The sequence below is a fragment of the Delphinapterus leucas genome, chromosome 5, assembly GCF_059928025.1.
Source record: "Delphinapterus leucas isolate spDelLeu-1000000601 "Yukka" chromosome 5, BTC_Dleu_Yukka2, whole genome shotgun sequence".
NCBI classification, from domain to species: domain Eukaryota; kingdom Metazoa; phylum Chordata; class Mammalia; order Artiodactyla; family Monodontidae; genus Delphinapterus; species Delphinapterus leucas.
The window spans coordinates 86,317,743-86,345,353 of record NC_143133.1 but is presented as its reverse complement, the minus strand read 5'-3'; the positions used below and the strand labels follow the sequence as shown (position 1 = coordinate 86,345,353).

Here is a 27,611-nt window from a genome sequence, read left to right as displayed (position 1 = left end):
AAATGGGTTAAAGAGTAGCAAATACAGGGGATGAGTATGCTTTTCTTAATAGTTGAATATATGTAAATAATAAGCGTATAATTTCTGATAGTTTCAGTGAGAAAAATTTTTATTTAAAATAGGCTAGATGCTTTTACTAGATTAAATAAAATACTCTACAAATGAGAATTTTAAATCCAGTATACCAAACCCCGTAATACCAGTCAGGGCTTGTCCACCAATCCCCATTTAATAACATTTAAATGAAATAACTTATAATTCTAAGAATATGTGCCTTTGCTTAGAGAAAAATTTCCAAAGCAATGTCACATTTCCTGGATATAACAGTGTCATGATAGTAAGAGAAATTCTATAATGTCAAGACAGCTAAGAAATGGTGACTTTCAAATGCACAGACCCTTAGACTTGCTCTGATGTTATTAATAGTATTTCTAAATCACAGAGACAGGCAACACATTTTATTTCAATAAGAGAATGAAAGCAAGAAGGGGACCTACACTATTTCTAGCCACTTATATTTATTAGTATGTGCTTAACATTTTTAATGCCTTTGCTGCAGAGGGTAATAAGTGTTTTCGCAAAAAGATAGACTATTGGGACAAAGCTGGGGAGCTTGTGCATACAGAAAGTAGCTGATATCTCAAGGCTCTCAGGGCTCTTGGAAATGCCATGCATCATGCTTAATCTGGGGCTGCTGGGCCTTGTTTCCTGGCATCGATGTGTGCTGACTGTCAGAGGTCACTGTGGAATCCATGGTGGTTTCTTCCTGGAGACTCAGAGTTGCGGTCTCATCAGCACTGTAGGTCTCATAAACATCAGCTAATCCAGGGGTCATCAGTGGGTCTGCAGCTGCTGGGGTGACCCTGAGGGGTCCCCTGCTCTGCCCTGCAGGGCCTTTTGCTAGGTTGGGGATATTGCCTTTAGGATTAGCAAGAAGCCCTCCAAGGGCACCAGGTGCTAGCTCTGAAAGGAGAGCTGGGTTTTCCAGATTGGCTGGGTTGGCCTCCGGCACAGGGGGGTCTTGTGCACCTCCTTCTCCCTTCTCCGGGCCTTTGGTTCCAGCGACTGGGGAGTCAAATTCCAGAGTAAAGTCCCCACCCATGGCTGGATTGGGGGGCATCCCTTCAAGGCCGGGCCTCATGCCTCCAAATCCCGGGAACATGGCTCCATAGGCCATGGGGCCTCCTCTTCCTCCCTGGAAAAAACCATTTATCACATATTATTAACTATACGATGACATTATACCAGTCAGATTCACTGAAAAACCATAAAAAACTGATAGGGAACAGAGAATTGGCTGACAGCTTTGTGTAAGCACATTTCTCACTAAATTGGCTTCTGTACTTTTCTGGGTGGGGACGCTCACTTCTTTGAAAGGGAGATGAAGACCCTTTGAATGCCTGCCGAAAGGTAAGAGGGAAAGAAGCAGGGAAGTAGGACAGAACCAAGTCTACAGGCAAAAGGTAGTTTGAATTTCATTTTAAGAAAACAATAAGCAGTTGAAAAGGGCAATACCATCATAAGACAAACAAAATCTGAAGCATTCCTGAGTTTGTTGAGCAGAGTTTTGGAGGACATTGTCAGTATCATTTCTCAGTATCCCTCAAAATGAATGAAGCCCCATGTAATATTTTTTCTTTTGCTTTAAAAATTTTTCCTTCCTTCCTTCTCTACTTCCTTCCTTCTTCCCTCCCTACCTCCCTCTGTAGAAACAGAAATATTTTCTTCCTGTGGACAGTTAAAATTCTAGAACTGACCATGTGTCCTTTTTTCCTTTGTTGTGAAAAATGTCAGGACCAAATCTTGGGCTTCTTACAGCAAGTGTGCAGGGCTTTGTAACTTGCATATCTGTATTCTCATTTCCTCATTTTAAATTCTATCTTCAATTTTTTGGTTATATTTATTGTGTTTTTCATAAGCTACAGAAAAATCTTTTAAGAATGAGGCAAAATATAAATTAATTAAAATTCTAAAATAATAATTAACACACTTGAATTTTCAACCCGTTTCGTTGGTGTTATGTAGAATCCGTACTTTTTCCTCTTATCTTCTCCTGGCTCTCCACTCGCAGATTTTCCCATCTCCTCCAGGGATGGCACTGTGAACCCCTGGGCTGCTACCTTTATCACATGATTTTCACATTTTCTGCCCCTGTGTCTATTTTTTCCACTGACTAGACTGTGAACTCCCTGAGATCAGGAACCTTATCTTATTTATCTTGCCTCCATAGGATCTTTTTATGTGTCTCACTCACAGAAGGCACTCAATAATGTTGAGATTCAAGTTTTCTTCAGTGATAGCATGTTTACATGTATTTATTAACTCAGTAGGATCCGTAGTTGATAATGATTTGTTAATTCAGTATGGTTTTGTTTTGTTTTGCTTTGTGCTCTAACAGATTTAACGTAGAAATTTCTGAGGGAAAAAAGTCCAGTTGTGTGAGTCTATTGATCTCAAATTTTAAAGTTGTAATATGCATAGATAATGATAAGAGAATAAGAATACACTTGACTTACATTGTTAATGTACTTTGAATTTTACAATAATCAAATTTTAAACTTGGTTAATTTTGTTTCTTTTGATCTCTCAATTTTGAGGTCTAAATGATTTGCAATTTTGTTGAATTTGTTGTTTTGAGGGGTTAAGTGGTCTGAGAAGTAACGGAAACTTCATGAACCATGTGTATCTTTTTTGGTTTGAAGCGTTTGCTGTTCAATAATGGTGGCTTTTCAAGAGAGGTTTCTCCTGTTCTCATATTCAAGAAATGGGGCAAAATCCTATATGCAAGAATGGTCATCACTCAGAAACGACTATATGGGAAATGTGATGAAATCTTTGCATACTGCTTCAGGATCAAGCTTTTGGTTTTGGAGTGGAACAACTTGAGTCCCATGCTGTATATTCAGCTATATTCAGGGCCAACACCTCTTGCAGCCAGTCATCTGTGACTGTTCTCCCTTGGCCACTATTGTAAGTAGACTTTGAAGACATTACTCACAGCCATTTCTTCTGAGCTCATGATGCCAAGTCTGGCAGGAGCGTTCTGTTCAAAAAGAAACACAGCATCATATTATGAGCCAGCTGACTCCTATTATCTTTGTAACTACTCAAGACAAAGTTAAAAGTCATTTAGTCTTTCTTTAAAACTTAATATTAATACCGTGTCCAGAGGCAGGGTAAAGTGGAGAGATGAGTCATTATTAAATAAATGTAGCCAATTTGGATAATTAAGATAGAAAAGTTACCTTTTCTTTAATGCCACTGTGTGTGTGTGTGTGTGTGTGTGTGTGTGTGTGTTTGTATGCCTGGCCAGAATTATCCAAATAGGAAGTGTGCCTCCTTGCCATTTCAGTTGCTAACTTAGGCATTCAGAGAATATGGAATCTATTGTTTGAGGCCTAGATTTTATAATATTATCTCTTAAGAAAACATTTAATTAAAATGATACTTTTTATAGGATAAAGACTTACCAATTGATTTGCTCCATAGGACATGTAAAATATTCCTGGATAAAGCTAAATATAAATACAATAATCATCACAAAATGCATTTCCCAAGAGAAAAGCTTTTAAGTAAATCACAGAGAAGTGGTATTAAAAAAACTTACTGGAGATGGTTTATTTTGTGGCACTGGTCCCAGAGATAGCAAACGGGCTATTGGAAACATCTTTAAGTGGTAGAAAGAGAATAAGCAATTCATATTTGCTATAACACAGGCAAACCTCCCATTACGGCCATTTCTAGGAATTATATGAAACTTATTTTCAGATGGATTACTATGATAAACAAGTATTTAATACTTACGCAAACAAGGGAACACGTTATATTTCATATTTATGGATAAATGGGGCAATTAAAATTTTTTACTCTCCTTTCTTGAAGTATAGAGATGTATTTCCCAAGAAAGTGTCTTACTGAGATTTGTACTTACCGATGGATCTTGTGGATCAGCAAAATTCATTCCTGGCAACTGCATTACAGATAAATATTAAAATTACTGAACAATTAAAATAGACGAAGTGAACTTAAAATGTTCTTATCTTATTTACGATTATGATAAAACAATCTAAAATGAATTTCCTTGTTTTTACTTTCATTTCGCCTCTGAGGGTACAACCAAAGAGATTACAGTTGCCCTTTACTGACATGACTCAAGTGCACAGAGAGGAGATGGGGCATGTCTGTCATGAGTTTGCTTTGTTTTGCAGAATAGAAAGTAATGAATTTTGGAATCAGAGCATGCCAGATTGATTTGAATGCTGGCTGTGCCACTTAATTTTTGTGTAGTACTGGGAAAATTTTATAACCTCTTAAAATATGTCTTTTTAAAAAAGGATGATAATATCTATCTTCATAGGATTGGAGTCAGGATGGTATGCGGGGATGTTAAATGCCAGCAGCATACTAGTTACATGATACCTTCCTTTTCTGTCCGTTGCTCTTTTCTCAATATTATTACCTGATACTTTTGCTTGATTGTCTTCTCTATTACCAGATAGAGAAATAATAATGCAAAAATACTATTTGCAATGCTGAGGGATCAATCACTTTTCTCAGTCCTTCCAACATTGAAAAAAGAGCCTGGTGATAAGAAGCCTGGAATTCTCTGGGCTGTCCTATTTCCTCTGAAAGCTTTCATCTTTTGTAACTAGGAAACCAATTTTACAGGAACAGGATCTTTTAGAATCCATGCCCCATCTCAGATGGCAAAGGGCAGGAATGGATATTTATATTCTACTCCCAGATATGTCAATTTCTCGAAAACATTTGTATTTTCATGCATTATGCCCAAAGCTCTGATTATTTAAATGTGCTCTGCAAATCGATTTTCTTTCACTAAGTTAATGGACGATCCAGATCTGACTTCAGAGAAAGGAATTACCTCAGTCTTTGGTGGCTTTTCTGATGGTGCCACCTGTTGAATCATTGGCCCCTCTGATTGCTGCAAGGGTGGGTGTCCCGGGTAAATCAGAGGCTGAGGTATTCCCTTCTGGACTGTGTTCTGGACGGAGGTTACAACGGTGGGCTGGAGGAAAGGTTTCTGTCCTGGCTGTGGAGGCTGCAGGGATGGCTGAGGTGGGGGATGCACAGGCAAAGAATATTCATACTGCAGAGAAATTTGAAAGGAGCGTCAGGAAGCGATGGCTCACTGAACTGTGGTGTCTGACAAAGCAAAAGGGCTTGGGGAACTTTCTACTTGGAAGAGAGTCTAGGAGACTTGTCTTGCAGATGTGTTCCATAGGAAGCACTGATTCACTTAAAGTCAGTGTTTTTGGGAGCAGTCTGGTAGGTGTTTACCTCCCCTACTTCCTTTGGGACTACGACTGTGCATGAAGATGGAAAGCTATATGAACTTCTGGGTAGACTGAGCCGTTTTCGTCCTCTGGGTTCCCACAGCTGCCTCTATGTATCTCTATTTTAACACTTTCCCACTAGATTACAGTTACTCCTAATAAAGCTTTGTCCCTTGGTCAGCTGACAGAGAATAATGTCTTATTTATCTTTATAGCCCCAGGACTTAACATAGGTCCTAATAAGTGACTTGCACAGGTTAGATAATATATTTTTTGAGTTAATGAAAGGAGAAAGGGTAATTAAATAAAATACCAATCAAATTCTTACATCATGAGTTCATTTTGGAAACAATCAAGTGGAGAAAGAATCACCATTAACATAATTTACTGTCCCACTAAATGTGGCTTGGTGAGTAATGCTGCTTGTTATGGAAAACCATCTGGAATCAAAAGTTCCTGTTAAAACAACCATATTTTTTTGCTCCTCTTTGAAATTACCTGTTGTGAACAGCTCCCTATTATTTTTAAATTATTTGCAAGCTCCTCAAAGTGGCTTAGAAGTCTCCACCTAGAGGGGTGGGATAGGGAGGATGGGAGGAAGATGCAAGAGGGAGGAGATATGGGGATATATGTGTATGTATAGTTGATTCACTTTGTTATACGGCAGAAACTATCACACATTGTAAAGCAGTTACACTCCAATAAAGATGTTAAAACAAAACAAAAAACAGGGCTTCCCTGGTGGCACAGTGGTTGAGAGTCCGCCTGCTGATGCAGAGGACACGGGTTCGTGCCCTGGTCCGGGAAGATCCCACATGCCGCGGAGCGGCTGGGCCCGTGAGCCATGGCCGCTGAGCCTGCACGTCAGGAGCCTGTGCTCCGCAACGGGAGAGGCCACAGCAGTGAGAGGCCTGCGTACTGCAAAAAAACAAAAAATAAACAAAAAAGAAGTCTCACAACAATCTGGCTGTGCTTCATCTCTTCAACCATTGCCCATCTCTAAACTCCTGGGCTTTCATTACTTGTACCTCATTCATTACTTATACCTCACAACTTAGCACCTTGTAATATGTTGTCTTGTCTTATCCCCTAATCAGATGTGAAATTTTGTAAGCTTTGAAGGCATTCTTAAGCACCTTCACTTTCATTTCCAATCTACCATTTGGTTTATGTATTTGTTAGGTATCTAATAAATAATGATTAACTGATTGAGGTATTTATTAATTGCTTAGGGTTTATGATTTTTTTTTCCAGTATGCGGGCCTCTCACTGCTGTGGCCTCTTCCGTTGCGGAGCACAGGCTCCGGACGCGCAGGTTCAGCGGCCATGGCTCACGGGCCCAGCTGCTCCGCGGCATGTGGGGATCTTCCCGGACCGGCGCACGAACACGTGTCCCCTGCATTGGCAGGCGGACTCCCAACCACTGCGCCACCAGGGAAGCCCTATGATGTTTTAACTAGGAATGTTTGGCATCATTTTAAATGTGTCTTTTAGTAATTATTTAAGGAATCTTGACTGAAATCAGAATTTTCCAGGATAGCGCCTGCTTTCATTTTCAGGCTAGTTTATTTATTGTTCATATCTTTAACATAGGTATCTATGTTTTGGAAGCCATATCTTCCTATTTGAAGTAAATATACAAATGGGTTGAAAATTTGGACCATTCTATTTTAAATTTTCCTAAGTACTAAAAAGTTATAGGTTTTGATTTATTGTTATTTGGAAAATTTTTTATTCATTACTGTTACCTGTCTGTGGTTACTATATGACAACTTAGAGAAGGCGAGCAGAAGAATATTTTAAAGCTTGAAGTTTCAGACACATTGATGCAATTAACTTACCTGTTGAGTTTCATGTTCCCTTGGTCTCATCCACGGGAAAGAGGAATGTGGTGGGAGGAGACCATGCATCCACAAAGAATTAAATGATTTCCCAAAGCCAAATCTTGAATACTAAAGACATGGAGAAAAAAAGTATGCTTATATTTCAGTGTTTTCTTAAACTTGGTTTCCATTTTCTAAAAAATCCACAAAAAGTGTAGAAATAGCAAAAATTAGAGTGTTATTGGTTAATTTAATGTGGCTAGGTTAAATCTTCCAATAGACTTGCTTTTTATTCTGAGCCAATGTGACATAGTCCCATAAACTTCTTTGAGATTTTGCTTTTTTAAGCATTCATATTTTGGGCTGCATAATAAAATTAATAATACAAAAAAGAATTTTTTTCTTACTAAAGAAAATTCAACATTTTTATTTTCTCCTACCATCCTGTCCTAGGTCCTTATTTTGTTTTAGCTTATCTCAATTACTCATTTGCTTTTTCAGTATTTAGGATATTGTTTATTCACAAACAAATTTTATGAATTACAGTGCTGCTGCTAATATCACTACCACCAACACCATGAATATTTGCAATAAGAATTATTTGAAAATAAGGTTACCTGAGAAAGCATGTTTAATCCCTGCAAACTTCCCAACTGTCTCATTGTCTATCAAGAAAAAAAAAAGTGGGTTAGTGTTTGTCACATATGTTCCTTTTGTGTATGACACAATTGATTTTCAACATATGGTAGTATTAGCACAAAGTTTGGAGTGGGTCAATTTGAATAAAATAAGAGACACAAATCATCACTAAAAAGTAGAAATGTTAAATGTGGTTCTGCCATTGTTGTTATCATTGCTATTAAAATAGTGAGCTTGCTTTTCATCATTAATTAAAAGAGAGAAAATATCATTTAAGTGGAGGTCATATTGAAACATGGGAAAATAGTTCATTGAATTGAAATATCAATATAATCACGAGGACATTGTCTCATTGACTCTTTTTTCCCCCATTTAACTTACTTTGCCTTTTATAAATCCAGCCCGAAGAGGAATTTGAAAAAACAGGCAAACAAACCAAACAAATTAAAACAAAACAACCCTACCTCCTTCCCAAGTAAAAGTTCTCAAAATAATAAATATAAAAAACACTGGGGAAAATGGTAAGTATCTAGATAGATGGTCAAGAATGCTGCCAATTCAACAGAAAGTCAATTTCATTTTTTCCTGGGAAGAGGTTTAGAGTGCTTTGCATTGAGTTTAAGCTAGAAAGTAAGAAAAAAAAAACAAAACTCAGTGAAATTAGCTTCATTTTGAAATAAGCTTCTAGCACAAAGTATCGATTTCCCTCAGACCGTCATGATATAAATAAATTTTGCAAGGCCTTGTGAAAAATTTGTAATCTCATAAATATTTTTCTATTCATAACTGTTTATATTTTTTACTGATATCTGAAACATTTCTATTTTGCTGGGGTTTTCTAGACAGAGTATATGTTAGGTATAAGAACTGCAATAAGACAGACAGAGCCTATGCAAGAGGCACTATAGTACAGTGTTAATGCTATTTACAGTCCTCATAAACAATTACATTTTGTAAGATAAACTTTCCTCATGGGAACTTTATCATATGCTATATGGAGAAGGAACTAAGTATAAGCCATTTGTGACTTCAGAATAATGTGTTTCAATTAATGTATATATATGTATTGGGTATTAAATATTAGTACTGCTTTGATCACACACAGATGATGTTCTAAAAACCAAAACAACTGAAAATTTAAAATTGCAGTAAAATTATAAGATGAGCCTCTAATAAATGTCATAAACTTCTCTAGAACTGCACAGGAGGACAGCCACTGACTTCTGGCCAGGAAAACTGAGAAACAGCCCATGTATTTCTCTTATGAAGAACATACCAATGTAAAGATTATATGTAAATACTCTGACAATACATACCTCAAGGCTCAAACTAACCATGCCTGGTGTCCCAGGTTGCTGAGGAAACACCTAAATGGAAATAAAAATAATTTTGAATTTTCTTTGATGAGAAACTTCGTTACACACTGAAAATAGAAAGCCACACGTATACATAAGGGCCAGCTAATACTGGTTTATTACCCAAATGACTTGAGCTTTTGGGTAGAATGAAGAAGAACTTAAATTGTTTGGAGTATTAACATAATATTAAAATTTATTTTTTTGGCTGCACCGCACGGCTTGTGGGATCCTAGTTCCCTGATCAGGGACTGAAGCCAGGCCCTTGGCAGTGAAAGCATGGAATCCTAACCACTGGACCGCCAGGGAATTCCTAATATTTAATAATTTTGCTCCCACATGAATCATCTGCCCTTTATCTACATCTTAATGCTATATTGCTTTAAAAGCAAAATTTGATTTAGTTTGAAAGTTATGTTGAAAACAAATGAGAAGTAAAAGAAACAAAATAGAAAACTAATAACTCAACTTAAATATTATCACATAGAAAAGCAAAGGGAACAAACTCGAACTCAGTTTTCTTGTGTGTTTGACAAATCTACATACCTGGTTTGTGGAACGTGGTGTGGGATCACGGCATTCGGCAAAACCATGTGTAAAACCTAACTTGCCTCCCATTCAAAGGGCTTCAACAAATCCTCCATCATCTTTAGTGAAAGATTATTATTTTTTAAATGTTTTTTCTTTTTTTTAATTTTTATTGTGAAAGATTATGTATAAACCTGTTGATCTGTGTTTATATTTTTGGAATCATATAAAAGGCATTTTTTCTGAAATAAAAGGTATTCTAGTACCAAGTACTATTATACTTACTGTGTTCATTTAAAAGTTGTTAAAAAAATATAGCTATATTTACAGCTGGGTTTTTAAACTGTAAGATATTTTCCTTTCTAAGCCAATCCTTATTAATATGCATGAATACAAGTGGGGAAAAAAATCAGAGAATGGAAGAGAAGAGTAACAATTAGAGTAAATTGGATTTTAAGGGGTTTTTTTTCTTTGGATATTCTTACATCTAGGGTCAAGGGGTTTTAATGCCTTACTTCCTTCATTTAAACCACAGGTATTTTTGGAGTCTCCACGAAATGTATTGGGATTATTTTTCCTTTGTGAGGAGGTTCAGGAATATTTTTCTGAGCATATGTTATTTGTCTCCACGTCCTACATTTTTATACAGGTAAAATCCTACCTTCTGGGTCATGGTGCAAACTTCTTCAAATAATGCAGTTTTGCAAGTGGATAGAAGGGAAGGAGTTATAAATGTGTAGCAAATACTCCAAGTAGAGAAAGAGGTTACCTTTGTAGACAAAAAGAGTGATATGTGTATGTGTGTGGTGAGAAAATTGTTTGGAATTTGAGGGGATGTGAAAGTAGAGCCTTATTTCCTCCTATTAGCCAGTACAAAAATAAGGTAACTGGGATAGATTCAACTACAGGACAAAGTATACTTTGCTTCTATTTGATCCAAGTCATGAATTAATGAGCAATATTTACATGAATGCAGATAGACAGAGGATATCTTTCCCAGGAGGAAGTAAAGGGAGAAGAACATCTGATTTGGCAGTTGGCAATCTTAAGCCATTGTCCTCTTGCTCAGAGTGGACCTGACTGACACAGGTGTGAACCGTTGTAAGTTCCAAGAGTGTTAAGGTGTTAGACTGATGGTGGATGGCTGAGGTGACCCCAATGTCAGTATCATACAAAGGTAAGCTAAGGTGGCAGCTTTAATTTTTCTTTCATTTAAAATTCATGTTGAGTAATGTAAAAGAAACTCTTTTTATCTGTAAAATGGAGGTTTTCATCCTAGCAGTCAGTTTTCATCCCCCTTTTTTGAAATGCTTTAACTTTAAGAAGCTCAAATGGCTACTCCTTTGTCTCAAGGAACTTAAATATTTAAAGTTCATTTAAGACCACCTATGAGCTCCTCAAGACAAGAGACCACGTCACATTTAATTTCACATCTCCAATGCCAGCACATTGCTGGATACACTGCAGGTGCTCGGTCAATATTTGTCAAATGCATGAAGCAACTGAATAATGTCTTCATGTAAACAGAATCACATGATATTGGCTGGAGTAGTTCAGTGCTCAAAGGATTGTATTCCTATGAAATCATCTCAATATATGATGGAATGTACCAGGTGCAGGACTGTAACATACAAGTAGCCCATTGCATGGCGTGTTTTAATTTAAGAAACTTCAGGGCTTAGTCACACAGTATCTCCCTATAAGGCAAATTTGTTGGTTAATTACTAGCTTCAAATGGAATTACTTAGCTCAGTTTTGTAACCATAGTAATTTGGCTAATGTTGTTCTTTTAAAAATGAAGAAGAAAATATACTTTACTTTTTTGGAGAAATTTCCTCTTTCCATTTTGATTTCATAATGGTAGCAGGTAATTGATAATAAATTTGTGCTGTGACATTGTTGGAGACCACATACATCTTTTAACTTTGAGTGAATGGAATAAGATGTAGAAGTTGTCTTTGGAAAATTTAAAATATCTTTTTGTATAACAAAATTTTATATTTGGCTTACTGCTTTTGGATTATAAGGGCTGACATCTGGGCACCTGACTTTTGACTCAGTAGGAAGATACCACTGGATTAATCCCAATGAGTCCAATTATGGACACTCAGCCACTTCCTTCAGTGTTGCTTGGCGTCTGGCAATGTCTCTACTAGGGTACCCTCTAGAAGACTGACTTACCGGCACTGCAGAACTCATTTTCAGGAGGCACAGGATCAGTATCATGTCCTTCATTTTGAAAAGTGGGATCTGAAGCAGAGTTGCATTGGAGAATCAAATCGGATGAATTTTTATTTCAGAATGGCTAAAAGACAATATTTCCATGAGCTCTTTGCTCTTCCAAAACGACTAGGTTCAAAACAAAATAAAACCAAAACAGGAAAATGTTGCTAAACAACTGATTTTTATTTATTAGTTTTTGGAATGAATTGACGAGCAATTAAAAAATTTCTAAGTACTTTCTTTTTTTTTTACAGAGCTACCACCTAAATGAACATGTGGGAACACTTCCATGAATATTTAATTTCATTTCATAAATGAAAATGAATTAAATGAAATTCATTAAATTAAAATTTTAAATGTGAAATGTTCCACTATGTGAAATGTTGGTCTATTAAGTATAATTCACAGGAATTTTTACTTTGTTTCCCTCCAGAATAAATTTTGAAATGCATTTTAAGTGTAATACAACCAACAGTCATTTCATAACAAACCTTTATATGCAGATATAAAGGGTATACTATTCTATGTTTAGGTTAGCCAGGAAACCATGCCAATAATTATCATTTAAAAATAAAAATTAACTAAATATTTTAATTTCCTTTGATATTAGTGGAAAATATGTCTCAAAATTGAGTTTTCCTCTTTCTAAAATGAATTATCTCTTCAGTTTATTCTATAAGTCCAGAAGGCACTTTACTCTCACATGAACAAAAATCTGACTAGTCAAGAGATTTGCTCAACTTCTAATACTTTTCCAAATTAGGTACTGTCACTAACAATCACAAATAGTAAAAAAAGTCTATAGGCAAGTCTTTTTGTCCTTAGCTGAAAGGGTATTAGGCAGGTCTCCTCTGGAACATGCTAATAATGTTTCACAATAAGCTATTATTCAGCTTCTGGTGACAAATGAAGATAAATCCTCTTTATAAAAGCTGCCTGGAGATAGGAAAAAAGAACAGGAATCACATGGAAATCATAAAATCACACTTTACCTTCAATGCTGGCATGCACTGTGCTCTCAGGGCCTGGTGATGCCAACCAATATAGTTCTAAGAAAAGAAGATTAAAATTTTTTTCTGGACTGTGCCTGAGACTCACTCTGTATCCCTCATTCAGGGAAGACCTGAAACCTTTATTTAAAGTGCCAATCCACCAATCAAAGTAAAGCTAAATGGGGGAAAAAAAATCACAACTCTGCTCCTGCAATTAGCCCACACCCTTTTATTTCATGCAAGGACATTGGCCCAGTAGAGTCTCATTATTTTTAATTGTAACTCAACCCCTGTATTTATTCAGAGAACTCGATTGCAGAGAAGACACTGAAGGAACAATAAACATAAACTCTGAAGACAATGGTTTTGGTGAGCTGGGGGAAATATATGTAAAATAGGGGCAAAATAAACCCTTATCTGTTTTGTGCAGGTTTTTATCTTCAGGTAAAGTTAGTGACCAAGAGCTAGTATTCTCAGGATTTTCATTTTCATGTTTGTTGTGGTAAAAGTAACGCTCCTCCCTTCTCCCAACATACACACAATCTAGAAGGAAACACTAAAATAACTTTCTGGGTTTAGAAGAGAGGATGAAAATATTAGATGGATAATGAATATGTTATGACTTTTTCCTCAGAATTTCCTAGATATTTTCGTATCTGAAGATTATAGACTAGAGATAGCCAAACTTTTGCAAGAAGTTTCAGTTGGACCCTCTGAAATAATCACCTCAGGTAAACTTTTAGTGCATATTCTTTGGGAGGAGGGAGACATAAATCAGGGCATTCTCCATGAACCAATCAAGTCCACGGGCACTACTCTCAGTTCACTCTTTAGATAGAACAATTTTCAGGCATTTAGTATCAAGCCAGGTTACTAGGTCATATTCATGTCACTTAAAAGGCCAACATCAACATGAATGGAGTTTTCTCTGTGAACAAATAAGAATGTCTTAGATATGGATTGAACTTTAGCTGCTTTTGTTATTTCTCTGCCCCTCTTTGTCTTTCCAAAGGTATGATTTCAGATGTAGTAGGGATAAGCATTTAAGATTAGTTTCTTGAGAAGGGATGAGTAAGTATACTCCTTAGGGGAGTAGAGATCTTGCAAATTACAGGGAACATTTAGGAAGCTGGTATTTTAGGAGAAAGATTTCTTCATACCTAAGTTAGGCCTAACAGCTTCAAATAATGTTATCTAAGAAGCTGTCCCTGAAAAACTCCATTTCCCATTGATAAGAGAATTATTTTAGGGGGCAAAGAAATAAAGATTGTGAATATGTTTTGTAAATAACAAAATGTTAATGAAATGATAAGTATTATTTTTGGTCTCTCTTCTCTCTCTCGCTGTCTTTACTCCAGCTGTGGTGCTTGATCAAGTTCGTTAATCTCTCTGAGCTCCACTTTCTTCCTCTGTAATATAAGAATAATCATTTACTACCTACCATAGGCTTATTTTGAAGATTTGGTGAAACAATCAAGACACAACAGCTGCCATACAGTGGGTGCTTAATAAATAGGTTGATTGTCCTTTGTGTAGGAGAAACTACATGAAACATGTGACCATGAAGACATTGTGTGTGTTCATGTGTTATAGGAGAAGTTTTGGTGGTTAGGTCCATGAGCTCCAAGGATGTAGAGGAGGGACCTGATGGAAGGCATTTCCTCTTCATGGAAGTTGATGCTAAATCTATGGGATTAAGTTTCCTAGTTGACAGCTGGACAGGGAAATGTGTGTGTGTGTGTATGTGTCTTTTATGTTTTATGAGCGTGATCATAATTTTGGTGGCACTCACATGTTCTGCCTTACTCTTAAGCCAAATATCCAATACATCATAAGTAATGTTGCTTTTACCTTTTTAAAACATCCTTCATACTCAGTCCTGGGGTTGTTGTCTTCTAGATGTTTGCCCATTAGTTTCTTTTTCCTTCAGTTTCCTGCATACCAACACCAAATTTATCTTCCTAAAATATTGGTTTCAGCATTTCACTGCCACACTCAAAAACTTTTTAAGTATCCCTAAGGCTATAATGTAAAATCCACCCTCTGTAACTAGACAGTCAAATTAACATTTTAATTCACCTTCCAATCATATCTCCCACTTTATGTGAGACACATGGGTATAATAATAATGATTGTTGTAATCAGTTGAAGTTAGTCTCATTTTGTATCCAGTACAGTTTTTTATTTTTGGCTTATGTTACTGGGAAAGTTAGTAAATATTCCTAATATATGCTATGCAAAATGTTTTAATTACAAAAAATCTGGAAATTATGAGTATATGAATGCATTTCTGATAGTGATTATAGGTGTTAAGGAAGTAACTACAGCTGATGGAAAGTATGTAATGTTGGTCAAGACAGTACCTATATAAAGAACAACCAGAGTCCCAATTTAAAAAATTCTGTGTCCAGCAAAAATAAAAAACCTCAGAATAACAGAAAATCTGAACACCTGAGGGGACACATGCCACAGAAAAAGTTATAAAGAAAAATCTAGAGAAAGAAGACCCTGTGGACAATGTTAATAATTATAATAGCTGAGAGCACAGCTGTTTAAATTCCCTCTGTCACACTGATCATGCGACACTGGGTGAGCTACTCAACTCAAATATATATAATATTTTCATATAGTAATTTCATCTGTGAAGTGTGGTCTACCATAGGACAACATTAATTTCATTTAATTTAAATAGAATACTGAACAGAATACTAAAATAGAATATAGTGCTTAGCACACTCTCTGATATGAAGAAAATGTTCAATGACCATGAGTTATTCTTCTTCTTGAAGTAAAGAAACATATATGCTGAAAATATGCTTCATATTGAACTGTGGGCCTTGGTGTGGCTGTTCCAGCCACCAGTGGGAACTGTAACAAGTAACTAAAATGTATAGAAATGATTTTGTATGTTGATTCCATGTGACAAAATATGAACTTTGATTTTTGCTTTGTTTTTACATATTGTCCTTTCAACCTTCTACTCTAGCCAGAATTATTTAGTCATTCTCTCCAGTTATGCCCTGGTTTTTCTCTTCCTGGGTTTTGGATGAAACTTCCTCTCTGCCGAGACTCTTTTCTCATCTCTTCACAACTTGTTTTTAAAGTTCTACTCAAATTTTACCTCTTCTGTGACTCCTTCTCCCACCATTCCATTCCTCTGTGATTTTCTCTTCCCTGAATTCCAAATAATTGTCAGTCACTTGTCAGTTGTGTGTACACTACATGGTGACAGTTTGTTTGTTGAAGACACTTCACATTTTACTTTGCATGTGGTCCTCTAAATTTTGGGTATGGTTTTCATGTCTTTTCAACCATATAAAACATTGCTGTGAGAACAGAAATCATCCATTCTACTATGTTGCACCTTTTGGTTCTATGCACATTATTATAGGTAATATTTGGATAGTATTTACCATGAGAAGGCATTATTTTAGAGTTTTACATGTATTAATTTATTTAATTCTCATAAGAACTTTATGAAGAAGATACTCTTCTTCCCTTTCTATATATGATGAAACTGATCTATAGAGAGATGAATTGCCCGAAGTGACAATCAAATAAGTGGTGAAACCAGAATGTGGACACTTGCTTCTTATGCACTATGCTAAAATGAATCAATCATCCATGGCAGATGACATGGACCAATCATTTCAAATACAGAGAAGTACAACACACCTGTCTGTAAGGAATTTATCAGGTATTTAATCAAAGAAGAGAGATACACAAAAATAGTTAATAAAACATATAACAAACCAACAATAATTTAGTTAAAAAGCACACATAATATCAAAAAACATAGCCCCACATGGATTAACTGCTAAAATAAGAATGCTACAGGATAGTGATTCTCAATCAGGGATGATTTTACCCCTCAGGGAAATGTCTAGGGGGTCAGGGGATATTTTGGTTGTCACAATTTGTAGCAGGGAATGGGGAAGGAGGGATTTGCTATTGGCATCTAGTGAGTAGAGGCCAGAGATGCTGCTAAATATCCTACAATGCACAGCATAGGCCCCTCCACCTGACCAAAAAAAATTATCAAGCCCCAAATGTCAACAGTGGTGAGGTTGGGAAACCCTGCTGTAGAAGATTGCTATAAAATTTTTGAGGTTGGAGAAATACTTTGGGACTTTGGGGTCAGGTATGAGGAGAATAGATTCATGCTGAGCCTTGAAAGAAGGATAAGCTTTGACAATATTCTCAGTCAATAGCTGGTGACTGAGTGAACTGTCAAATATTAAGTGTTCCAGGGAAAGAATCTGATGGAGTGTCAGGCATTAGGCTTTAGTGGAAGGAAACAAGGGCAGAGGGTATTATCACATCAGGGAAGGCCAATTTTTAAAGCTGATTTTGTATGTTGAATAATGAAAGCAATAATAAAGTGTTCATGGATCTTACACTAAAGTCTACAGTATATAATATTAATAGCTTATTTTACATGTACACACTGCTATATGTAGAATGGATGGCCGACAAGGACCTACTGTATAGCACAGGGAATTCTGTTCAATATTATGTAACAACATAAATGGGAAAAGAATTTGAAAAAGAATAGGTACATGTATATGTATAACTGAATCAGTTTGCTGTACACCCCAAACTAACACAACATTGTTAATCAACTATGCTCCAATGTAAAATAAAAAGTTAAAAAAATAAAAAATTTTTATATGAATAGCTTATTTTTATCAACCACCATTTACCATGCAGTAGGCGCTGTGCTTTATATTCCTTATCTTAAATCATCTTCATGAATCACCTCGTGAGATAAGTACTGTGAAAACTGGGCTTTAGAAAAGGTACTATGTCCTCCAGAGTTAATAAGTAGCATGACTGGAGTCAATCTCCAAAGACCATGCTCCTGAGTGCTAGGCCACCCATATTGATTGCTAGCGCTTAGTGTTTTATAAGGCTCATTGTCATGCTGGTTTAGGCTAATGTTTATAACTGATTTTTAATTTTTACAAAATTTGGATAATAAATTTTTGTGAAATCTATTGATACATTATTACCATATAGTTCTACAGCATAGGAGTCAAATTTGAATTATTTTTGCTTGCTAATAGTCAAAGTCGTTTTGAAAACTGCAGAAAATATTAGAAAATAGTATTTTTATTGGATTCTGTTTGTTTCATAATTAAGAACAATAACCAGAAAAATAAGGTGATTATGATAATGATTGTATAAATAAAAAAGAGAAACAAATTAGACAGGATTTTACTACCTTACCAACTGTTTTTATTTTTTTCTCTTACAGTACTTATTCATGTTAAATTCATATTTATCATAGTTATGATTGTAGTGTAAGTATAATTTTGTATTGGGCTTTATGCTCTATATTAACATGTAGGTATAAATACTGTATTTTAAGTTGCTTGGGTAATAGCTTCTCAAATTGGTGCTTAAGACTCCTTTTTTAAAAATGTATTTATTTATTTTTGGCTGCATTGGGTCTTCGTTGCTACACGTGGCCTTTCTCTAGTTGTGGTGGGCAGGGGCTACTCTTCTTTGTGGTCCGCGGGCTTCTCATTGTGGTGAATTCTCTTGTTGTGGAGCATGGGCTCTAGGTGCATTGACTTCAGTAGTTGTGGCATCGGGCTTAGTTGCTCTGTGACATGTGGGATCTTCCTGGACCAGGGCTCGAACATGTGTCCCCTGCATTGGCAGGTGGATTCTTAACCACTCCGCCACCAGGGAAGTCCCAACACTCCTACTTTTTGACTTTTGATTGTTTCTAATTTTTCACCATAAATATTTTAATAATTTATATTTTAATTATTTTCTTAGTATAATTTACCAGAATAGGATTCCTAGTTAAAAGTATGCATTCTTTTATGACTCTTGTTAAGTATTGCTGAATTATCCAAGTTTATATGTTATCAGTAATTTATGTATACCAGTTCACTTGCCAGAATTTGTTCATCTAATTAATTTTTTCCCATAACTTAATAGGCATAAAGCAATATTTCATCATTTTTTAAGATATAATTGACACATAACTTTATACTAGTTTCAGATGTACAATGTAGTGATTCAATATTTGTTTATATTGTGAAATAATCCCTGCAATAAGTCTAGTTAACATCTGTCACCATACATGGTTACAATGTATTTTTTTTCTTGTGATGATAACTTGGGGTTTTGATTTATATTTCTTTGATCATTATCAAGGTGAAATATTTTCCTCCTGTATTTATTTTCTAACTATACTTCTACTTTATGTAAATTGTTCATGTATTTGCTTATTAGCCACAAGGAAATTGATATTCTTATCAATTTGTGTTTTATATATATATCGCTGAGCATATATTATGAAACTCTTATATAATATACAAATTAATCTCTTGCCATGTTTGATGTAAACTTTTTGATAGACATTTTAAAAATATATGTTAAAATGCCTTCCATGTAAAGAGTTTATATTTCATAGTAATTTCTCACATAGTATGCTTCATATATACTTATTGGAGTCAGGTTGAGCTCATTTTCTGCCCCATTTTCCTTTCTTTGCATGGTGGATTCCAAAGTCACATACTTGGAAACTCTGATGATGGACAAATTTGTCATTAGTCCTTTACAAACAAAGGAATTTGTGACAGAAATATGTGTAATGGGTACAGTAGTTCTTGGTAGATTGCCAAGTAACACGCCCACTTGCTTTGTATCTTAAAAATGGTGATTCATTTGTATCTTTTCTGGATTATTATCTGCCAGTTGATACCCATTATAAGCCCACTTCAGAAGGACTTTTGGAAGAACGAGAGAGTTGACCACAAACCAATACAGTGACTTCATGTCTACACACATTGACCCTACAAGATGACATAAAGTTAGTTTTACAGTAGAAATGGTGTTTTGTTTTTACCCTGCCCAGGAGAAGCTTCTTGCATAGATAATTGGAAAGCAAGGCAGGAAGCATGTCTTGTGCTAGTTACTTAACTGCTGAGTTTGTTAAAGAGCATTTATTAAAAGCTCACTATGAACAGACTACATATTAAATTTAATGATGGTAAAGAAAGACACTCAAGCTCCTTTTCTTCAAAAGTGTTACAGTCTAGGGCTTCCCTGGTGGCGCAGTGGTTGAGAGTCCACCTGCCGATGCAGGGGACACGGGTTCGTGCCCTGGTCCGGGAAGATCCCACATGCTGCGGAGCGGCTGGGCCCGTGAGCCACGGCCGCTGAGCCTGCGCGTCCAGAGACTGTGCTCCTCAATGGGAGAGGCCACAACAGTGAGAGGTCCGCGTACCGCAAAAAAAAAAAAAAAAGTGTTACAGTCTAGTTGAAGAAACACTACATGACATTGATACACGAGCTGACGTGAGCCTTATTATGAAAAGTCTTATCATGTTGAAGAAGATAGGACACAAAGTGCTTAGCTGATAAAAATGTGGGCTTTGGGGTTAGTGTGGTTGGGTTGGGATAGAGATTCATGACTTTCTAGCTGTGTGTCTTGGGCAATTTACTTCAGCATTCTATGCCTCAGTTACTTCATCTGTAAAAGAGTATAAATAAAGAAATCTACATAGAGTAAATAAAATAGTGTCTAAGGTACTTAGAACACTGTCTGGTACACTGAAAACATGAAGTTAATGCAAATTATTATAGATTTAGCACAAATGCTAAAGGGATGTCAAATAAAGAGTTTATTAGAATCGAAGAGACTTAATCATAGAAACACTTTTGCAGAAAGTGAGTTTTAAAACCAGGATTTCAGATAAAGAATATAGAAGATAAGGTGAAAGATGCTTCCATATTGAAGGAATGACTTATGAAAAGAAAGGAACTGGTTGCATGATGGTGAAAGAAAATGTTGAGGTCAAATGATACTAGGGAATCTAGTGAAAAATGTATCCGATTAGTAGGATGTGATGTGATCATGATGCCAAACATACTGAACCTTAGTTTTTCTTTTTGGAAGACGAATATGGTAATAAATGCCTAGGACAGTGAAGAAATTAGTTTCTCTTCTTTTGTAAGTTACTTATAACCAAAGTATGGTATCATGAAAAAGAAAATTTTATCTCAGCTTTTGAATTTATTTGGTCCCCATAATGTAAAAATCTGATATTTGTATACATACATTAAGAAAAATTCAAAGTTTATGAAAATAATAGATTATATTTGCTAAGTCTTTTCTATGTTCTAGATCCTGGCCATTTATTTCATTTCCTCTGTACAACAGCTCCATCAGGCAGGTACTATTATTACTGTTAATGTTTTATAGATTAGAAAATGAGTTGAGTCAATTTAAGTAATTTGCCCCAAGTCACACAACTAGTAAGTAGCACTCTGAATTCAACCCAGATCTTTCTGACACTGGAGTCAAAGTGCACCAAAAGATTAAAAATTCCTCAATGGAAAGGAGCTGAATATTAAAAAGGAATAATTATTAATTGGATGATTTAATTTTATTGCAACTTAAATGAGAGGTTAAAATTGCTCGCTTACCCATTTAACACGCTGAGCATCTAATGTGTACCAGGCATTGTTCTAGGCATTGAGATTTGAAAGAGAACAAAACAGACAAAAAACCCTCAGAGAGCTCACCTATTAGTGGGGGAAACTGTCAATAAACACAGTAAGTAGGTTAAATATGTAGTATGATAAGTGCCAAGGGGAAAACATTAAATAGGAAAGAAACATAGGGATTGTTGAGGGTATGTGTTGAAATTTTAGGTACGGTGGCCATGGAAGGTTTCAGTGTAAAGATGTCATCTGGGAAAGCAGTGAGGGAGAAGGCCATATGGATATTTGGGAAAAGTGTATTCCAGGCAGAAGAAATAGCCAGTGCACAGAGAGATGGTTCCATTGGTGTTTAAAAACAAGTAATGGAGGCTAGGTTTGGTTGGAAAGGATTGAATGAGAAAAAATCATAGAAGGTGAAATCATGGAGGATCTCATAGTTCATGGTAAAGACTTTGGCTTTTACTCTGAGTGAAGAAGGAAATCATTGGGGTTAGAACAGAGGAAGAACATGTTCTGATAACATCTTTATAGGACTATTCTGGCTGTGTTCTGTAGCCTGAAGGGAGCCAAAGGCAGAAGCATAGTATAGGTTAGGAGAGATTGCAATAACCCAGCTGAGAGATGATGGCAGCTTGGGCTACAATAGTAACAGTTGAAGTGGCTGGACTCTGGATATTTTTCAAGGTAACTCTGGTAGGATTTACTGCTAGAGTATATGTAGGGGTGAGAGAATGAAAGGAATCAGCAAGGGTGGCGTAATATTTATCTAGTGCATTTAATTCAAGGGTTATTTATCTTTAAATGTAGCTATTTGGAACATGTTCAAGAACTCAGAAGTAAGCAAAAAATTCTCTTCAAAGCCACCAAAACAGAGAGCACATAGCCCTAAAGCCAATGTGCTTATAAGAGATTTTTCTTAGTTCCTTTTTTGTTCTTAATTGAGTTATAGTTCAAATAAATATCATCATTTTATTATTTTCAGATCATAAGAAAATAAGAAAGGAAAGAGAAATACTTCTAAATTTAGAAACACATAGTCACCAGAAATAATAGCTGAGACTAAGAACAAAGGTAAAAACAAACAAAACAAAAACATAAAAATCAGACAGGCTGAGGATGGTTTATACAGAATCTCATGTTTCTCACTGCCTTAGAAGCCCCTCTTAAAATAGAAAAGGGAGTTTTAAATGATTATCGTGTCATTAAAATCAGGTTACATTATGTTTTTATCTTTTAGTCTAGGAAGCAGAGAGGTAAAATTATAGAGTTTGCCTCTAAAATGATGAAATGTGTTGGAATTCCTTACCCTTATCTGTTTCTAGGGTGAGCACAGTGAATTCTGATAGATATACACAGCTCTGGTAGTCTCGAATTATGATCTCCTTTCCTTCCCTGGACAGCGGGCTTAACAAACCATAAGACAGTGTAAAGACCCTTTTTTCTTCCCTTTCTTTTAAAACTGGAGCGTAGAGCAAGCCCCATTAATGAATTACCTTTTTTTTTTCTGAGACCCTTCTTGACACATTTCAAAGTCCTGTAGGTGCTCCCAAAGCTCTCAATAAGTCCCAAAGACCCCTGAAACCAAATTCTTTCAAATATTTCAGCTTTAGGTCAATAACTAGAGTAAAAAGCCACACAAAATTTCAACTCAAGATACTTCTAATTTCAAAGCTTGTCTTTCCAGGACTCTGCAGCTTGCCATCTGTAGTTCTACCTCTCCTGCGAATGACCATAGGCCATAGTGTTGCACTGTCTGCCCTAAGCAGGGTAGGGAGGAGGACAGGGGCTCTGGCAGCATTTTCTGCCTTGGGCTGGGATGTGGCTTCTTCTTCCTGTTCTTCTTTAGTCAAGCTATCTACACTGCTCTGAATTCATAATATGGGCTTTTGCTGCTTCTCCATATTTCTCCATTTTCTTCTCTGCTTCTAGAACTCATTTTAAGTAAGCTGGGGCAAGTGAAATAGTAGTGGGTCAACTGCAAACTTCATTTATCTGAAATTCACATACGTGGAATAGCTCATTCTCTGATAACCCTCACAAATGGAGCATTATTGGTTATACAGTGTATATGAAGACATGTTTCACATGATTATTTCTTTCAAATTTAATTTTATCATCGAGAAGTAAATTTTAATCATTTCTAGAGAGAGATGGATTAAAGTAATGATGGAGGAATCTTATTGTGACTCTGAGACACTGCATTTCACAGTGTCACATTTAATGACACATCATTAAAAAAAAAAATCCTGACCATGTGAGTCCCAGGGATGAAGAGTTTGGAGGATTTTACTGAATTTTAGATAGAGGAAGGTAATGTTGGGTTGATGTAAAAATACAGGACTCTAAACCAACTGGACTGCAAATGTAAGAACAACTTCTCCCAGAAAGCAGCCAGGATTTCTCATTCAGGCAAGAGGAAGATCCTGTCACTTTCCTACTGTTGTCTCAGCATTTCTGGCTGAAACACAGAAGTGCAGAGAGGTACAAAACTGTAAGCAAAAATAATAGAGGAAGTACACATGATGAAGCACATGTATTTGCTCTTTAAACCAGCAAGATGTGTTTATCTCTTGACTGGTAGCTGTGCTTTCCAGCATATAATAAAATCTAGCATAGAATAGGGGGAAGGTGAATGCTGTCTGTTAGGGTCTACTTTTACTCTATTCCTGGTATTTTTCCTATATTATTACATTTATTCCTCATAAGAACCCCCGGAGGCAGGTATTATTATGAGCCCTAATGTTTAGATATGGAAATGAGCATCAAGGAGCTTTAACTATTTGCTCAAGGCCATGCAGGCAAATAGTAGAATCAAATTTCCAATTTAGTCTGGGTCCAAAGTCCACAGCTCTTCCGCTGTAGACATGTAGCTCAAACTTACAGGGTTCAATATTTGTTGAATAAATGACTTAGTGAATAAATAAACTAATATCTTTCACTCTGGCCACTCCAGACAGATCTACCTGAAATGGAGGGGCAGCACAGATCTGTCCTTACTCAAGGTGTAAGAGGCAAGATCCTTAACCTTCTGTATTGTGTCTAAGGACATTCAAGTCTTCTCTCATATTTTCTGACATATACGTGAAATTGGATTGATCTTCATGTTGTGATGGGGGAAGATGGGATAGAAATAAGAAAGTAACATTTATTAAATGTCTGCTAAATAATAGACAATGGACACTTTTTCTATGTTATTTCATGAAATTCTCTTATAAGCTTTATAAAGAAGCCTTATTGTCCCCATCTTTAGAGATGATAATACAGGCTTTGAGAGGTTAAGGAACTTGTCAAAAATATATATCTGATAAGCATATCAGAATTTGAATTCAGGTCAGTATCACTCCAAGATCTGTACATTGCTGGGTTTTGTTTTTGTTTGTTTGTATATTTGAGTTACAATATTATATTAGTTTCAAGTGTTCAGTATTGTTATTCAGTATTTTTATAGATTATACTCCATTAAAAGTTATTACAAGATAATGGTTATAAATCCTTTGTTCTGTACAATATATCCTTGCTGCTTATCTATTTTATACATAGTAGTTCATGTCTCTTAATACCATACTCCTAATTTGCTCCTGTCCTTCCCTTTCCCCTTTGGTAACCACTAGCTTGTCTCCTCTGTCTGTGAATCTGTTTCTGTTTTGCATATACATTTATTTGTATTATTTTTGAGATTCCACATATAAGCGATATCCTACAGTATTTGTCTTTTTCTGTCTGACTTATTTCGCTAAGCATAATATTCTCTAAGTCCAGCCGCATTGCTGCAAATGGTAGAATTTTATTCTTTTTTATGGCTCAGTAATATTCCACTGTGTATATATATATATATATATATATATATATATATATATATATATAATATCTTCTTTATCCATTCATTTGTTGTTGGGTACTTTGGTTGCTTCCATATCTTGGCTACTGTAAATAGTACCTCTATGAATAGTGGGGTGCCTATATCTTTTCAAACTAGTGTTTTCATTTTTTTCCAGATATATACGCAGTAGTGGAATTGCTGAATCATATGATAGCGCTGTTTTAGTTTTTTGAGGAACCTCCATACTGTTTTACATAGTGGTTGTACTAATTTATATTCCCACCAAAAGTATACAAGGGTTACCATTTTTCCAGATCCTCTCCAACATTTGTTATTTGTAGGCTTTTTGATGATAGCCATTCTGACAGCTATGAGGTGATATCTCATTGTAGTTTTGATTTGCATTTCTCTGATAATTAGAGATGTTGCACATCTTTTCATGTGCCTGTTAGCCATTTGTATGTCTTCTTTGGGAAAATATCTATTCTGGTCTTCTGCCTATTTTTTAACTGAGTTGTTTTTTTGATACTGAGTTGTATAAGCTGTTTACATACATGCTGTTTACCCTATATCACACTGTTCTTAAGTAGGAAACTGAATCTGAATGGATTATATTAATCAGCATTATTTACTTTGAGCTTTGAAGTGCTTTGAATATGTTATATATTAATTCATTATATTATTTCACAATATTAATTCATAGTAGTTGTTAAAACAGAAGGAAACTTAGACGCATTTGACTCAATTACTCTCATTTTGGTTGTGGGATCTCGTACATTAAAACAAAACAAAACAAAAAGACGATCTTCTACCTAAACCCTGGAATTGTAAGTTATGGTGTAAGTGCTCTGCAAGTGTGTATGTTGTGTCACCATGCTGCTTTTTTAGATAGTATCTCCTTACTCATTTCTTAGCTAAATTTCGCCATTTGTACCAATCCTTCAAAGGCAAGAAAACTTACTGATTTGTTTTGGAAGAGCTGGGCAGAACTGGCAGTCTCTGGTTAAAGGCCTAAACCAACTTGGAAAAAAATCACATTATTTTCAATTCACATTTCTGCCTGATAGGCAATGTCTGAAATGTGTCTATGGAGGTAATTACCAGGGAAAATATAGGCTAGAAAAACCAAGAAACAGTGGACTATCTTTCCTCCAAAAACCAAAGAAATGAATCAACAGAAAGTAAATCAGTAGAGTCAGTGTACCTTAAATTTTAGGGTTTCCACTTAAGAGACCAGTAAAACTGGAGAAGCATTTTAAAGAGTATGATCAAAAAATTTTTGTGAGATAAATATATATTAAGGAATTAGAAAATGTAAATTTTCCAAGCAGTTTCATTTCTCCAGATGATTCTTATAGATATGTAACTGTTAATGATGATTGTAAATGATATAAGACAATAATAATGAATATTAATGAGGTCTTGCAATGTGCTGGACATATAGTAAGCATTGAACATGCATTATGCCATTTAAAGCTTAAGTTCTCTCATACTGTCATTTTGAATGGTAACTATAACCAATGTTAAGGTGCAATTGTTCCCTTTAACAGGGCAAGCATCCCTCCTTACTTCCCTTACATCTGTCTGTCTTCACTCACGTATGTTACCTGCCTTGCCTGGGTAGGCATTTTGGCTTTTGAAGCCTGCTCTAAACCTTAAGTACTTTTCACTGCAGCATGCAGGATGACTTTGGCTAAATTGACTTTCCACTTTCTCACTCAGCTTATGATGTAATGGGACTTACACTGTTATAAGTTGTAAGAACAAAATGTGCTTCTTACTTAATGAAAGCAAAATAGGAACAGATGTATTTTCAGGCCTCATGGAGTTGGAATGTCATCCAATACCTTGTAATTGCTCTGGTATCCAGCAGCTTCACAACTCAGCAGGCACTGCAGCTTTCTCTTCTGGTAGCTGTGACATCTTACAGAAACATAGCTGTTCTCTGTGCTGCTTTTCATGATCCAGCTAACTAGGTTTACTAACTGCCTCTTCCTAAGTCTCTAAATTTCCTAAGAGAGAGGACATGACTGATTTAACTAGTCACCATTCCATATAGGAACTCTGAACTGGGCAGGACTTTTGAGTCAGGGCAACTCATAGACAGTTGGCCAGAAAAAGTACCCATCCCTAGTCCAGTAAGTTGTGTCCATGGAGGTATGGTGAAAGTCGTGAAGCATGACTAAGGAAATTTTAGAAGGGGAAGTGGATCTGGCAGGCATTTTGAAGTTCCCAGAAGGGCTTATGACTGTCAGATACCTTTCTTGGCCTGTTCAGTATAAGCTTCTTGACACAACGGTAATATTAAAAACAGTTAAAACAAAACTATTTTATTAATTTATAACAAGCAGCAGAGCTCTCTCTGGTCAGACTATTCATGATCACTTTACTATTGCTCCATAGAAAGACCTATATCAAAAGCTAAATCATAAGCACATAATTCTTTGTGAACATAAGGTTAGCTGGCAAAA

At 35.9% G+C, this 27,611-nt stretch overlaps 1 protein-coding gene across 1 annotated transcript; it reads right to left on the bottom strand.

The window, feature by feature from the left end:
* Positions 1-355: 355 nt before the first annotated feature.
* AMBN (ameloblastin) lies at positions 356-27,101 on the bottom strand. The gene is made up of 10 exons (XM_089911261.1): positions 26,988-27,101; positions 11,821-11,889; positions 9,073-9,123; positions 7,735-7,782; positions 7,136-7,246; positions 4,815-5,107; positions 3,608-3,776; positions 3,471-3,515; positions 2,999-3,043; positions 356-1,195 (listed from the first exon to the last, which is right to left on the bottom strand). The coding sequence occupies exons 1-10, from the start codon at positions 27,099-27,101 to the stop codon at positions 650-652; spliced, it is 1,491 nt and encodes a 496-aa protein (XP_089767387.1). The 3' UTR covers positions 356-649.
* Positions 27,102-27,611: the final 510 nt, after the last annotated feature.

Excerpts from the sequence above, each read along its gene's own strand:
- AMBN (XM_089911261.1), bottom strand. The coding sequence starts at position 27,101 with ATGAAAAGCAGCACAGAGAACAGCTATGTTTCTGTAAGATGTCACAGC. Across the intron at positions 7,783-9,072 it reads TGGTTAGTTTGAGCCTTGAG|ACAATGAGACAGTTGGGAAG; the intron begins GTATGTATTGTC and ends TTTTCTTGATAG. Across the intron at positions 3,044-3,470 it reads CCTATGGAGCAAATCAATTG|AACGCTCCTGCCAGACTTGG; the intron begins GTAAGTCTTTAT and ends CTTTTTGAACAG.